We start from the raw sequence: 16,553 nt of genomic DNA, 5'->3' as shown, positions 1-16,553 counted from the left end.
GTGGCTCCTGTGACTTCCTGTGACAGTTGCCTTAAACTAAATCTTTCCTAAGATTCCCCCCCCCCCCCCCTTTAGACTAGGGACAGGGGATTCTAATCTACCCTGGATGGTTTTTCTGTTCCAGTTGGTTATACATCCTGGAAAGCCCATCAGCATTGCTTTTTTGTGCACCTGGCCTTGAAGGCATATCGATCACCTGAGCAATTTAGCAATTTAGGATTCTTTCCCTTCATGTTTATTAGCCACTTTAAGGGCTTCTGTTCTGTCTGCACAGTGAAGTGAGTCTCTGCTTCCGAAGGGCCCACACAATAGAGAAACATTCCTTCTCTGCGGTCGCCCACATGAGCTCTCTGTCCTTAAGCTGGTGACTAATAAAACATATAGGATGTTCCCTGCCTTTGTCACCCAACTGTGAAAGGATAGCACCTATCCCTGTGTCAGAGGCATCTGTCCGAAAGATAAAACTTCTCTGGTATTCAGATGCCCTGTGAACAGGGGGCCTGACGAAGGGAATAATTCAGTCCTTTGTAGGCCTTCTCACAATCCTCAATCCAAGTGACTATCTTTGTTTTTCTAGGAGTTGAGGTCAGTCAGAGGGGCAACTATAGGTCCATATTCTATGAAATTTCTGTAGTACCCACTGAGTTATAGGAAAGTGCTCACCTGGGTTTGGGTTGTGGGAGTTGCCTAGTCTTGTACAGCTGTAATCTGAATCTTGCCTCCACCAACCTCATGCCCAGGATAGGTCACGACACCCTGACCAATTTGGCATTTGGTAGATTTTATGGTCCAGTGGGCCTGCTGAAGAGCCTACAGCGCAATCTCAAGGTGTCTTCAATTTTCTTCCCATGTAGGACTGAAAACTGCTATATCGTCCAGATATGCCGTGCAGAATTCATATAACCCTTTCAGGACATGGTTGACTAACCTTTAACAAATGGCAGGTTCATTCTTTAAGCCAAGACAACAGAATTCCCATTGAAAAGAAGGTTAAGACGCTGGGCATCTTCCTCGACCAACATCTTAACATGAAAACTGACGTTAGCAATCTTGTCTCATTCTCGGCTTACTGCATCAAGCTCTTGGCCATCTCCGTCCCTTTATTTCTCCAATGCTGATACCATCGCAAGGGCTATAGTGGGTGTTAAAATTGACTACTGCTGTAGTCTGTTGTACGGCATCAACAAAGGGGATTGTAATCAATTAGCGGCAATACAGATTAGCGCAGTACAAGTGGTTACTGGTATTGCTTGGAGATACCATATTTTTGAGGTGAGGGCCTGCACTGGCTTGAGTCAAGGTTACTAAATCGCCTGCTGCTAATCGCCCACAAATGCTGACTGGCCAAGATGCCTTCCTACTTAGAGGATCTGCTCAAAGAAAAAAAACGCATGGGAGATCTTGGGTCCAATAACACCGATCAGTCGGCTTTGCCCAGATGTAACACCATCAAAGCTACAAAAGGAGCCTTTCAGGATGCGGCTCCAAGAGCTTGGAGTAGACTTAATCCAGAATTTAGGGGTTTAAAGTCTATGGAACTTTTTGGGAAGAAATTAAAAACTCTGCTCTTCAATTAAACCTGTTCCTTTGTCTGAACTTTTTTTTTTCCTTGCCCTGATCTCATTTGCTTACTTGTTAGTCTTTTGTGTTGTTGTGGGTGCATGGTTTGCGCAGTATAAATTATTAAAGTAAGCAAATGGCATTAACTTGATATAGTTTATATAGCGCCTATACACAATGTGTTTCAAACGCTTCAAGGCAAGGGAGGGAACAAGGGAAAATAAAACGACATTCTTACAGGCCATGAACAGCAAGGATGTGAAATTAACTATCGTACTTGGCCTGACAACATTTCAGATAGTGCAAGTGCAGAGACATAGATAAGGAAGGGATGGGGAGAGTGGGAAGGAAATGTAAACAGACAGGCGACTACCGTACTAGGCCTGACAACATTTCTGGTTGAGCCGAGGAAAACAAAAGGTGAGCCAGAGGGGTGCAGAAAGGGAGGGGAGGAACAAAACCAGCAACTATCGTACTAGGCCTGACAACGTTTCAGATAGTGCTGGAGGGAGGGAGGGGGGGCAGGGGGCAGTAAGAGGACGGGGGAGCGACAGACGAGGTTCCGATCATACTAGGTCCAGGGACAATTCTGATAGAGTAAGTGCTTAGAAAAAAGTAAGGGGAGGAGTGGAGGAAAAGGGAGAGGGGAGGAGAGAACCGAGTAAGCAGTCAAAAAGAGTGGAGATGCAAGAGGGGAGAGCGAATACATTTGCAGAAGTCAGTAGTAACACAATGTTGCAAGCCAGGATACAAGATGAAGTTGGGGAACAGCATGATTCAGGGCCACCATGAGTACAAGATGCAAAAATGCAAAACTTGAACTGGTAAAGTTCCACAGCTGTTGAGAATGTAGTCTTCTTGCCATTTTCTGTCTGGGATATTTGCCTATACCCTGCAGTAAGGTCAAAGGTGCTGAGGTACTTGGCAGCACCTAGCTTGTCCACCAACCTGTTTGTGGAAGGGGGTGGGCATCTGTCTTAGTGACCGCTTTTAAAGAGCTGTATTCCACACAGTATCTGAAGTCAGACATTCTTGCTTTTGGTACCAAAACCACTGGGTTATATCAAAGTCTACTGGAAGTCTCTACTATCTCTAGATCGAACAACTTGTTGACCTCCGTGTGGATGAAAGACCTTACTTGGTCTGAACTACAGCTTCTAAACTTGGTAGATGCACTATTTCCAGTGACAATGTCCTACTAGGGCCAAGGTGTCACGCCTGAAGTAAGGGAACACAAGGGGGTAAATTGTTTAAGTAAAGTTCTCACCTCACTGTCACAGTGTCCGTTGAGGAGACTCAAGGTCACCTTTAGTGAAGCCATATGATGATATACCCTGGAACAGGTCAGGGAGAGAGTATTTTGCCTCCCTGCTGAAACTAGGAGCAGGGCTCCTCTTTCATCCTTAAGGGGAAAAAAGCCTTCACTAAAAAAAACTAGCATGTGATCTTATTGCACAATACTCCATATGTATACACCCACCATAGGTTCTTAAAAATGCATTCAAATGAACTAGTTAACATCAGAGGTAAGTTAACAAAATGCAATGTAGTTGGAACGAACACACAAGTGACTTTCCCCTTACTTCAGCAGCCCAATCCCTAAGAAGGGTGGCAGCCTTGTGCCCAGAAGTCACAGGAACCACAATGCTGCTCCATAATGTCTCTGTAGTTAAGTTCTAATTTTGCTTGTGGTGTGTGTGATTGTTCAAAGGAAGATAATCAACAAGGTTACAAGGTAAGTATATTCCGTTTTCTCTTTCAGGAAATACTACCCAGGTTTGACGACCAAAAGGCAGTGGAATGGAATGTTAGGTTATAAAGGGACTGATGCCCAATGTTATCCTTTGGATTACAAGGTGAGACATATCCTTTGTATTTACTTAGCCCCCTCGCTCTGATTTTCCCAGATGACTTGATGGGCTGACTGGGGCTTGCTGGAGGTTGAATTTCCTGCTGTCCTTCCAGTCGTGGTTAAAGAAGCTTCTCTAGGACAGGAACCCTTGAGGCTGGGACGCTGACATTTGCAGGGAAGGCAACTTGTAGCACAAGCTCGCGGCCATCAAAGTTTCGGGTGCAACCACAGAACTGCGACTCTGGTGAGGTAGCCCATGAGAGAGCTGGTCTGTCCATTGGGTGGTCCAGGGACACTTAAGGATCAGGACGGCAGGACCCCTGAGGGTGTTGAGACTAATTGGTTCCACTAGACGAAGGGCTGAAGCACTGCTCTGCATCTTTGGGGGAATCTGGTAGTCCAACAGGGTTTGACTGTGCCATATGCAGGAAAGAATATCTGGCCTCTTTAGGAGTGTTCGTCGGATCTTCAGTTGGCTGTTCATCTACGAGGGATACTTGGCTCCATCACTGATCTGCAGAAATGTTCGCAGGAGTCCTTTTCCAAAATCCAGCTTGGAAGAAAGCCCACCAATGGTAAGGCTCTGCACCATTCAAACAGCCAGCAGTTGTCCAATCGGGGACAACTATTGTTTTCACTCATGCCCCACACCTGGACTTTCTGGCACCATGGATGTAAATTGATGCCTTCCTAGGCCCAACACAACCACAAAGTCAGCATTAGCACATGACTACAGCTTTTCTGGAACAAGTGCTTCACCTTATATGGGATTTCCAAGGCAGGAAAGAGCAAGCAAAAGTCTCGCCGTTTTAGGGAACTAGCCATGTTTAGTAGTCCTATGTGGTAAACGCGAATTTGCATACTATAAATAACGCAAACATTTTAAAGATGTTATGTGCTGCCACCAGCTTGTCTTTAAGCACATATGTTAAATGTTAAAGGTATTTGTACCACGCACCGTCGCCAACGGAATTGGTCCCCAGGCGCTCTGGCGGATCTGCAAACGATAAGGTGGGATGGGTTATTAAGCTGGAGAGGAACTAGGATAGTGAGAGGAGTGGTGCTCTGTTGGCAGCTTCAACTCGGTATACACCGGGTGCTGAGCTTTGGTGCAGGTATTGGATCGGTGTTAGTCAACGTGTGCTGTTGCTCTGGCTTATGTGTTGCAGTGTTGTGAAGTGCGTACAGCTTGTGGTGCGAGAGATGGTTGTGTGAGTTTTTGGGTGAGATAGGTATGCAGAGTTTGAGGTTATATTGCTTAGTGGGTTACCTGACCTTTAGCATGCTAACATTCACAGTTTTGTCTAAGTGTGGCACTTGTTGGCCTTCACCATCCTGTCTAGATGCGGCGCCAGCTGGTGTTCAGTTCTAAGTGTGGTACATGTTAACATTCAAGTTTCATCTAGGTGCGGGCATGCTTTCCTTCAATCAAAGTCCTATCTAATGTTCAGACTTCTCTCTAAGTGTGGACATACCAATATTCACAATTCCATCTACATGCGACGCAGGCTAATGTTCACAATTCCACCTATGTGCGACGCAGGCTAATGTTCACAATTCCACCTATGTGCGACGCAGGCTAATGTTTACAATTCTATGTAAGTGTGGACATGCTAATATTATGGCACTCTGTTATTGGGAGGTAAGATGGAGTGGCAGTGGTTTTCTGGAGCCGAGTATTTGCTCTGCTCCCCACCCATGCCACACTCAGTTTTTGTTGGTGTGTGTTAGCTGCTGGCTTCCTTGGCGTCACCTGCACACACATCTTGGAGCCGCCAATGTTGGAGCCGCCCTTGGCCTTGGGGCCCTTAGCCACAGGGGCTGCCGGTCAGAGGGCTGCCCTGAGATGTCCTTGATATATGGAATGTGGACCAATCCGGATGCAGTGGACGGGTTGGGGATGGGCAGAGTGACAACCAGGAAGCGGGCGGGCACAGGGGGACACAATACGCGCCGAGTGTGCAATGGTGCTTGTAAGTACATTTTTTAAGAAATTGGGCTTTTGGGATGTAGGCGTCAGGAGACTCCTTACCGTGGTCTGGGGGTCGCTGGATATGGTGTGAAGCAGCTGGTGCAGAGCCTCGCTGCGGCCTCTGTTTTCCTTTTTTTTTATTTTTTAAAAGGTCCAATCAAAACTCGGGAGGAGGGCAGAGGGACAACCAGGAAGCGGGCAGGCACAGGGGGACACAATACGCACCGAGTGCGCAATGGTGCTTGTAAGCGCCATCTTTAAAAAAAAATTGGGCTTTTGGGAGGTAGGGATCAGGAGTCCCAAGTTTAGGGTGATACACAGTATCCCCATTGCATTGTTAGATGCTGTGTGCAATGTTGAAAAGTTAAATGTCAAAGATGGAAAACATAGTTTCCCTTTACTGTAGTCTGAAGAACAATCAGTTTCCCCATAACAAATGAATGCAAGGAAAGTGTAGCTGAAGGCTTTGCTTTTGTACCGGTTATGACTTTATGAAGCGAAAAAGATTGGGGGTCCGTAGAAACTATGGAGGGAAAGTTGCCAAAAGAGAAATTTTTCCTAACCCAAGATAAGCTGTCTGGTTTCGGGCCTGGAAGAGCAAATGCAACGGTGCATGCCCCAGCAACAGAAAACTGGCAACAAGCGTCGGGCATGACCGGTGATAGGTCTGAGAGTAAGTCACCTTTCATAGGTCTTCCTTGTTGATTTAGAAGTTTGAGGTGTCAGACCCCTGGTCTAGTCATCCTGCATCCCTCTGTAGTCTTCATATTTCTTCTGGTCCATTGGTTGACCCCTGGGTCCAGCTCGTCTCCTTGTATATGGGGATAAGGGGATGGGGCAACCTCAACCCACCAATAAGGACTCATTACAACATTCAAACCTGGTGGTTGCTGTCCAATTGGGGATAGCCGCCGCCCAGAATCTCCCTAGCAACAGACCAGTCTCTTAGAGCACTGTGTATTTGGGGTATGGGCGACCCCTCTCCACTTGCTGCCAGCACACACAGAGGAGAGCCTTTGTGGGCTTCTTGCAAGAAGCTTGTGAAGGTGCATGTAAAGAAAGGGACCTTCCCTTCCTGGGAAGGATGGATGACTGCCAGCAAAGGGAATGGCATCTTGAACAGGACTTAAAACATCAAGGGCATCCATTTTGAGTGTATGGCCCCCTATAATTCATTATCGTGCCTGCAGCATCAGGCTTGGGCATGGCATTTGGAAAATAAAGTAAAAAGTAATGTCTGGCACCAGCATGTTCAGGGGTATGGCTGGAAGCCGCAATATTGCCACTTGTAGCAAAGTTAAGTGGACAGAAAGTTCCCCCACAGGACTCCATTGAAGATGGCTTGTGCTGCAATTGGTCAAAAATACCAGTAGATTAAGGATGTGACTACTCCTGCACTGGTGGGACTGGGGACACCCCAGTGAATTCAAAACATTGCAATCGGGACCTTGCAGGGTGGGGGGGTGGGGTTTGTTCCTAGCAGAACACCACATTGGTGATCATGCTGACATAGGAAAGCCTGAGGCTAAGAAGTCTAGGTGGAGAATGGTCCAGTGAACCCAAAACCCCAAATTGCCTGAAGTGGGTGAGATAAAAAGGTCTACTTTTCTTCTGGAGTCAGAAGAAAATGGAGTCCAGCAGGAGTGCTGGGAGGCTTGGACAGAGGGCGTAAGATCTGCACAAACAAAAAATCTCCCTAACGTGGTTGAAGTGCTTCTATTGCTTTGTTCTGCCTTGATGGCGCTCAGAGGTGCTCTGCACCGAGAAAGTTATCTTGCATCAAGCAGCACAGAGATTTTCTTTTCCTTTGCAAAGTTGCAGCGAACTGATGGAATAAACGGTTTATAGTGATCATTTCGAATGACATTATGTCGAAAGTCATAATGTCGAAAAAAAGTCGAAGAAAGAAATTTCGAATGTCTATTTTTGTTTGTTTTTTGTTCGAAATGGGGGGGTTGCCACCAAACCCCCTTTTTAGTTTTTTTTGTTACTCCTTTTTTTACTTGCAGAACCCAAAAAAACATGCAAATAAAACATTTCAATTTTATTTTTCGACATTATGACTTTTGACATAATGTTTGACTTTTTCACTGCACACCGGAATAAACATATGTACTGAATTACTGCAGATTAACTTGGTCTACATTTTGTGTTAGTTTCTGTTGCTAATTTTTGCCCAAGCTGGGAATTTTAAAGGTCTTTTTGCAATTGATTATTTAAACGAATCTATTGCAATGGACGTATGCCACTGCTTACATGCTGGTACCTTACTATGCAGTGTGAAAGGTTCCGATTTTCATTTCACTGTTGCATGAAATGGGGCTATGACTGGTTCTTAGTAATGCTTGCGATTGTATATGTATTTCTCACCAATTTTGTAAAGCTGTGTAGGCAGTATGTTCCTTAGTTAACATTATGTAATCGAAAGCTCCCTGTATGCTATTTTAGATTGTCTAATTGCAGTTCTCGTACAGTTTATGTGGCTTGCAAAGTAAATTAATTCTGTTTTTTCCCCTCAGGGAAGTAGTTCGTCTGAAAGATCAAAGTCTGTGGTATCTTCACGTTCAAAGCGGTAAGTAGGCTACCAGAAAATAACTTCACATTTTTTAAATACTAGTCACAAACACTACATTGTGTGTTCTTATGTAACTTAGTGAATAGCTTTATAAGTTCACCCAACAAGTTTGGCCTTAAATAGTACTGCTGACCAATTTTTTGAGCATATCAATGTGCCACAAGGCTAAATGGGAAGGGAACACAGGGAATAATACCAATGGCAAAAAGAAAAGTAGATATACAGTCGTGGCATTCGGACGGGCAAGTGCACGGAGTGCAGAGGATAGGGTGAGGGGTGGTGGAGTGGACAAGTGCTGGAGAAGGGGCCGGGAGGGGAGTGCTAAGCGGAGCCAAACAGGAGAACATCAGGCTAAGTGCTAATGCAGGTGACTCTCAAGGGTGGGAGGTGAGCTGAGAAACGGGGGACTGCAATGGTAGGGCAGTGCACTGGGGTTGGGGGGGTGTGCTGGTATTGACTGGGAAGAAAGCTTGGAATCCTGTGAGTTTCATGAGGGTCAGGCCACCGGTCACAGCAACAGTGGGGTGATTAACAAGGAAGGGAAAGATGGAACCGAGTATAGAAGAGCAGAGTTTTAGAATTTTGAGCAGTTTCCAGAACTTAAGGAGTTCCGGCTCAAGTCTGAGAGGCAGGGAGGCACCAGCCGAAGAGACACCTGCCCCCCACTCTGCTTGGAGAAGCGTGTGTCAGAGTTGCCATTGGAGTAGTATAGGGCTCTAGTAGGAGGGTAGTTGGGAGGGAAAGTTGGAGATGGTGTGGTCCCAGGCCCCAGAAGGCATTGTGGGTAATGCAGAGGATTTTGATTTCAATCGTTGGAGCCACTCGGAGCCAATGGAGAGATTTTAGAGCTGGAGATATGCGGTCCATCGGATTGACGCCAAGGATAAGTCTTGCAGCCCTATTCTGGTTAGCTGGAGGGGGCAAAGGTAGCAACGAGGGAGATTTGAAAAAAAGGCTGTTGCAGAAGTCCAGCCTGGCAAGGATCAGAGCTCTGGAGACATTGCGCTTCTGGGGGAAGGTGAGAAAAGGAAGAATGCCTCTGAGGAAGTGGAGTTGGCAGTTGGGCTGATTGGTGATGTCCATGATGTTAGGGTTATGTTATGTTACTTGGCATTTATATAGCGCCTTCTGTAGCATTGGTATGACCTCAAAGCGCTGGTAGGTTGAATGCCCTCGGGAACCACAGTTCAAGTCGGTAGACACAGAGAATGTGGTATGGTGCGTGGGCGCACCGGATATGTGTGCAGCTGGTGTGGTTGTTGCATGATAGCTGCTTCATACCGGTAGGTGTGGTGCTGAGGAAATCAGTTGGATGTGTTCAGTCTGGAGGGTGGACACTAAGACTAAGTTCTGGCTGCGTTAGGCCTGAGGAGACGCCTAAGCTAGCTGGAATGTGATCCGCTAGCTGTGTTTTATTAGAATGATGAGGTGTTTGTGGGGTCATGATAGTATGAGAACAGCTAGGCCGAATGTGTCATAGCATAGCTTTGTTCTAGTTGAATGATGGCATTTAGGAGAGAGTAAGTGTAGTAGTGTGATATGGTGGTTTTTCAGTGAAGCGCTTGCGGCCAGGCAGCGTTTTATAGCGTCATACATATATAAATCGACAGAATGGATAGGGTAACTTCGGGATACAGGTACATAGCACCGGTTCCATCCGCTTCATCGGTTCCATCCGCACTATCTGTTTTTAGTCTTTCTATCTGTTAGATTGACTCCTTTTACTCTTTGTTTTCTTTGTTCAATAACCCTGGGTTTCTATTTATTGTGGCTATTTATTCCGTTTGTTCTAAGCATTGATTCTTTAAGGGAAGAGCCACGTTTTCAGTAGTTTGCAGAAAGACTCGTAGTCTTCGGTGAGTCGATTGTGGGGTGGGAGCAAGTTCCACAGAGTGGGGGCCAAGGCTGAGAATGATGATCCTCCTAATCTGACTGAGTTGGTGTTTAATGTCACTAGGAGGAGGGCAGAGCTTGATCTTAGAGTGTGCGGTGGGTGGTAGTGTTTTAGCTTGTCCTGTAGGTATTGAGGTCTGGTTTTATGCATTGATCAGTAGGAGCCAGTGGAGAGTTCTGGGAGTTGGAGAGGTGTGATCTCTTGGGCCAAGTGCTAGAAGCAATTTGGCTGCAGCGTTTTGTGCTTTGTAGTTTAACGTGGTGGTATGCTTTGACCCCGAGGTAGAGGGAGTTGGCATAGTCCAGTCTTGACATTACAATAGATTGGACAGCGGTGAGTCTGTTGGGAAAGGAGAGGTATGGAAAAATTTGTCTAAGGATTTTGAGGTGGTAATGGCAGGACTTGGAGACGTTGGTTTGGCGAGAGGGTTAGGTCAGAGTAGAGCGTACATCCAAGGTTTTGTACTGTGGTTGAGGGGGTTGGTGGATTGCCCATGGATGATGGTCATGGTAGAGGTTGGGGGAGAAGCTTGGTGTTGCTGCACACCAGGATTTCAGTTTTGGTGGGGTTTAAGAAGAGGTGGTTTGTGGTTATCCAGCGATCAATGTCAAGGAGGCTGGCAGTGAAATCGGGCTGACTGTTGGGGTTTGAGTTGAGGAGGTTTAGGATTTGTTGGGTGTCTTCGGCGTAGTCACAGCACAGAATACTGTGAGAGCGGATTATTCTTGGGAGGGTGGACATATAGAGGTTGAACAGGAGGGCTGATAGACGCGCTCCTTGTGGAACTCCGGTGTTGACTGTTGGGCGGCTGAAGCAAAGGAGAAGAGGGTCATTTGGTTCCTATTGAGGAAGGATGCTATCAACTTGCGAGCGTTTCCACAGATTCCTAGGGAGTGGAGGCGGTTGAGGAGGATTGAGTGGTTGATTGTGTCAAAGGTGGCGGATAGGTCTAGGAGGATTAGTGCAGCGCATCCCGCAGAGTCTGCAGTGTTTTTTAAGGTCACCCCAGATTGAGGTCAGCGTGGTTTCGGTTCCGTGTCGAGGTCTGAAGCCTGATTGTGCAGTGTTTAGGAGATTGTTGGCTTCGACAAAGGCATTTAGTTGGGAGTATGCGGTTTGATCGATGAGTTTAGCAAGGAAACTGGTGTTTGAGATGGGAAAGAGCAGAGTCGAAGATGACCCAAGGTTTTTGGACTCACATGATGGTGGGGGTAGAGGGCTCAGAGGATGGCCATAGGATAGGAGGAAAAGAGGAAATAGGTGACCCAATGAGGAGAATCTGTCTTGCTGGCATTGAGACAGATTGTTCACTGTACACCATGCCTGAATAGTGGACAGACATTTTGCGATGAGAGAGGAGGAAGTAGCGGGAGGTTTGAAGGAAAGCTGTGCGTCATCGGCAGAACACTGGAAATGAGAGGAGGAGCTCAGGTAAGCAAGAGGGGCGAGATGGATATTGTAGAGCAATAGGATCTAGCCCAGGGGCAGGGGAGGGGAGGGGAGAGGAGAGGAGATTCATTCTCCAGCACAAGGTTAGAGTTCTTTTCGATATCGGAACCTTCCATGGCCAGGGCTTTCCCGTCAACAATAAAGAGGAGAGGTCCGCTAATCCAGTGCCCAGTCAGTGATGCATAGGGGCTTTTGGATTAGTGCAAGTAAACTCGGTTTACTTGCACTACAGGAAGGAAACATCATTAAAACGTGTGCAATTCGGTTTTTCCCTGACAATTAAATCACAGCAGGCAGAGACCATTTGGATCAATTCTCCTTCATGCCATTCATAGCGCTATCTCTGTTCCTTAGCCCCCATTTACAGTGCGGATATCAATTACATTGGTCTGGCAGTAGGGGATGAATAAAGGCATGCAGTGAAGATGTGGCGCTGGTGGCGTTTAGATTGAAAAGTGGGGTAGGTCGATGTCTATTGAACAAAGCGGACCGCATCATAGCCTCCATGGCTAATCTGCTGGTTTATGGCTGCCTTGGTGCTTGGGATCACCTTGTGACATCAGTTTTGGCAATGGGTCTGGGGCATTGCTTCTGAGCAGATGGTGTTTGGGGGGGGGAGTGGTGTGTAGATTTTTAGTTCAACCTACTGGTGCTGCTGAAATGTTCGCTCATAAGGTGTTGTAAAGATGCAAACATTTGAACTTGAATGCGATTGTGCAGTGCTCCCAAATGTGTTGATGACTAATGGATTGGCTCATTTAGTGTTTGTTTTGGCTTTGTATTTTAGAACTTCTGCTGCTTTACTTAATAGTTCCAAGATGAAAATGGGCATTGGATTAGATGGGCGAATCGTATCTGATGTGTCACTTAGAGCTAGATAGCTTAACGTCATACCCATGCGATTGCTTTAGGAATGAAATTAAGCTACCTTTTTATTTCAAATTCATTTTGGGTTTGAAGGAAATACTTAATGCAAGTTTCAGAATGGCTTCCTTACAGTTTGATCGTATTGTTTTGGGTCAAATACTGATGGCAGTAATTACCACTGCTGGAGACTTTTTACTTATATTTGTATCAAAGGATCTCTCCGATTACTGAAATATCACCATCCCCGTGGTAACGGTAGCAGCACTTCTGAAATACCGGTTCAGTATTCCAAAAACCACTTGCTTTAATTCATTTTTCTATCGATATTCATCACATTGATGTTTCTGGAGCTTCTGAATCCGAAGCAGGTTGTTAGGGTGCAATTATTTTGGTGCTGGTAATTACAGCGCAGCTCCTTGGTCGCACATCCTCTGGCATCGCGCTGGTTGGCCTGGGCTTCTTGGCGCTAGCCTCTTTTGCTGTCACAGAACGTACAGTTCAATGTGGAAAAGTGTTAATAAATACAATTTTGACTTTTTCTGCATGCCTCGCCCATCATCTCTGTAGAACGCTCATTCCATACCAGCAAGGTTGGCGCTATATAAACTCTATGGAATATTGGGGAGGATTTAAAACGAAGCAGGGAATAAGGTGTAATTACACAAACCAGTATTAACTATTTTATCATGTTTGGAAGGATGAGTCTGAATCCGCTCTACCGAATTGTGGACTTGCGGGTGTTTTTACGTGCGTGCATGCGCTGCTGATAGATTTATATTTAAAATGTCCGCACTAAGAATACATCAAAAGAGACGGAACTATGGACAGGCTCCTGAGAGAAAATAGCACACAGTTAACGGAGTGCGGTCACAATTAACGGAGTGCTGTCGCAGTTTCGGTGCATTGATGGAAAATTTGAAAATATGGGACTTATTAGAGTGTTTAGGGAGAGGATGCACAGAATGCGTTATACATGGGTATTAATAGTTAATGTTAAATGTATTTGTGCCGCGGCGCGCACCGTCACCAAGGCGCTCTGTTGGATCTGGAAACAAGGGTTATCGGCTGAGGGGGTTAGTAGGGTGAAGTGTGGTCGTAGAAAAGTGATAACTGTAGTGTCCTGTTAGCAGCTTCAGTTTCGTTGTCACTGTGCTATGAGCTTAGGTGCGATTATCGGATCATGCATAGCTCTCAACCATTTATCGCAAAGGCGGGTGAAAACACCCGATTTTATTTTTGGTGGGTGAGTCAGCTGTTTACAAGGCGGGTGACATCCGCCAAAAGCGTGAGCTCATGTGCTGTTGGTGCGAGTTATGGGGTTGTTGGTGTGAAGTACGCGCGGTTTGCTGTGCCAATACGGAGAAGTGGTTGTGTGGTTTTTGTATGAGATGTATGCGGAAACTTTGGGTTAGTGGGTTTTTGCCTCTTAGTCTGAATAGTGCTGAAAATGGGTCATATTTTCCCTGATGGCTGGCAAACATCTAGCAGAATGTTGGTGGCAGTAAGGTTTATCGTTTGTCGGGAGGGCAATTTAGAAATAGGCTGTAAATGTCAGCTGCAACTAAATTCCCATTCAGCCCAGCTGGATATCGCGCAATTGTGGCTGCGCTGAAAGGGTATTTGCGGCCACAGTTGTGTGCCAAAACATCCCCCGTTGAAAGTCATGCTGCGAAACACGGCACACCGTTGTGATTATGCTTAAAGTCAAATCCTTTGAATTGTCTGCCATCGAGTGGTCGGCTTGGAGTATAACATGTTTTCGAAATTGAAAAATAGGGCGCTTGAAAGGACATGCATTATTTAATGTGTTAAACGCCCCAAACCTGGGGTATCGTGGCGTAGGTTACAGAATGCTTAAGTATCTGGTTACAAGGAGAAAGTTGTTACAGGTCATACAGAAGGCAATGTAATCTATGCATAGTTACTTGAGAGATTCTCTGGCTACAGAGGAGAATTTGCATTTTACTTAAGTTGATGCCACTTAGTCACATTGTACGTATGGATTACAGTAAAGTTACTAGGGTGCCTTTTAGTATTTGTTGAAAAGTCAGATTTTTAGCGCTTTCTTGAATTTCTGGTGGGAGGTTCGTTTCTGGTATTGGAGTGAAGGGAGTTCCGTATACCACTGTATATCTGTAACTATGAGACCTATGGTCATCCACTCTGCTAATCACAAGTTCCTCTCACATTCTGTAACAGCGCTTGGATGCCTTTTGGCTGCCAGTGCGCTTAACAAATGCAAATAAAAATTTTAGGGGCTAGTACCGGGAAGCTGTTCCACCGCCCATCAGAACCTCCAGCCCCCTCCACCCTGCCGTTGAAAGTTTGTATCGTGGGACAAAGTTGAGTTTTGCTAGAGCTAAGGGATCTTGTGTTCTTCTTACAGGAAATAGTATTGTTAATGTATGTGGGAGCTGTTATGGGTAATACAAAGTGCGTTGAAGATTCCGGTCAAACTGTTCCTAACCTATGTTTACAGGTACCAATATCCTTCTCGCGTTGACGTACTTGGATGTTATTTTCCCTGCCATCAGTGGGCAGTAAAGTATAGTTGCAGAGATTTCCGACATTGCACGCAAGTTCGCTAAATCCGGCACAGAAGTAGAGTTGTACGAAAGAAAATCTTGATGAGGCTACAGTAGGTAAAGTGCGGGTGTTGGGAAAGATTTTCTCTTTAGCACCTTTCTCTCCATTGATTTCAATGGGACCCCCCTTTTGCAAATTTTTAAACGTGTCCAGACTTTGAGGAGACGCAAAGCCTTCCACTTACCTTAACTTTGGTTCCTTGTCATGTTGAAAATGACTAGTCCCTAACGCTGTCGGTACTGAAACTTTCACTTTTGGAACGCCTGTATTTTGAATATTCTACACTGTACTGTGCAGTTGCAGATACTTTATAGCCCCTGAATATTTTTTTTTGTTAAACTTCTATCTACCCAAGATAAGCTGGTGGCAACAGTAACAGTTATACCATTTTTATTTTTTCTTGTACGTTTTTGGGTTTACCCCAAATGGCTTCTAAAGGTTGTTCGCACCCAAATGTGGCAGTGTCACAAAGGTTTTCGCTTGTTCTTTGGCCATATTGGAGTTTGGCCTTCTTCCTGTCCTCTCAGGTCATCAAATCCCATGTCATTCACTTGCACGTGAAAACTGCAGTGTCTGTGGGTCACAAGCATGGTGCCTGTCGTGGATTCACATGCTCATGAATATTCCCTGTCCGGCTGTGAATCCTTGATAAAAGAAAATAAATTCACTTTTCAGTTTAATACTCCTCTAAACCGATCACTGTCCTCTGCGTCATACTGCCCCCATCCAGTGAGTCCTCTACCTAGGCTCCCTGGTGGCCATCTTCAGATTGTTACTGTACTGTTCAATGTTCGTAGTCCAAGTTTCTCTCAAAGCTAATTTAGTGTTTTTTCAAATTTACGACAGCAATGATTAGGATTTGGACTGATTTTTTTTGCTTGATCATCTTAGACGAACAGACCTTCAGCGGGATCTGCTACCACTGTCGAATTGTCATTGAAGTTTAGAGAAGATCCGGCCTTCGGCCTACGTCGCACCTTTCAGCCATGACTGAAGAGAAGGAAAGTCGAAGCTTCTTCAAACTCTGCGCGAACTGTGGATTAAGAAACATCTTCATTGAAGATCTGCATCATAAAGGCTTATATTGCCTGCATCCCAACCATAATGAGGAAGGATGCAATGTGTGCCTGTTCTGCGGTATCTCGAAGAAAACCAAAAAAGACAGTCAGTCTGGCTCAAGTCAAGCAAGGCCACTCACCCACCTGCAGGTCAGGGTCAAGCCTCAGCTAGGACCAGCTGGTCCGAGGAGTGAACTTCCTCTGGGAGGAGATTGAGATCCTTGGAGGCCGCCCCGCTCGCCGGGGTCCAAGAGAAGTCCAAGCTCTGCGCAACGCAAGCACCGCCGGGTTCGCCGCTGATGCAGGTCCCGAGTCGGGCAGAAGGAGATTGCCATCCACGGTGAGCTTACAAATGACGGCGGCCTATTCAACACGTCCAAGCTAGCTAAGACCTCGCAGCATGCCAGTTAAACTGAGTCAACGACGGACACCACCCACTAAAGCAGTGACAATCACATTGTCGCAGAAGTCAACGACGTCCACCGCAACAGCATTGAAGGGGAGTGGGTCCGCAAAGGATTTGTCGGCCGCTCCAAAGGTGTCCTTACCCCCGAGGCGAGAAACAGCTACGGAGGCAGCGACGCAGACAGTGACAACTAGAGATCAGGGAAAGACCTGGCAGCTGCACAGACCCAGCAACCTCCTGAGAAGGAGCGAGACAGTCTCCCCAGTACGGCTTTCTCGGTACGTGCACCAGCAGGCTGCTCCGGACAGGCTGGAGCAGATTTTTCCTCGATTGC

At 46.1% G+C, this 16,553-nt stretch overlaps 1 protein-coding gene across 1 annotated transcript in view; it reads left to right on the top strand.

Annotated features, from left to right (window-relative positions):
• Positions 1–16,553, top strand: part of ATRX (ATRX chromatin remodeler) — a 2,430,811-nt gene that overhangs the window by 184,671 nt on the left and 2,229,587 nt on the right. Inside the window, exon 4 of the mRNA XM_069612585.1 lies at positions 7,904–7,956. Coding sequence (XP_069468686.1) covers positions 7,904–7,956 — 53 coding nt within the window. The remainder of the gene's footprint in view (positions 1–7,903; positions 7,957–16,553) is intronic.

This window comes from Ambystoma mexicanum, chromosome 5p (assembly GCF_040938575.1).
Source record: "Ambystoma mexicanum isolate Mex_15411 chromosome 5p, UKY_AmexF1_1, whole genome shotgun sequence".
Taxonomy (NCBI): domain Eukaryota; kingdom Metazoa; phylum Chordata; class Amphibia; order Caudata; family Ambystomatidae; genus Ambystoma; species Ambystoma mexicanum.
This window is presented reverse-complemented; position numbering and strand designations above follow the sequence as displayed.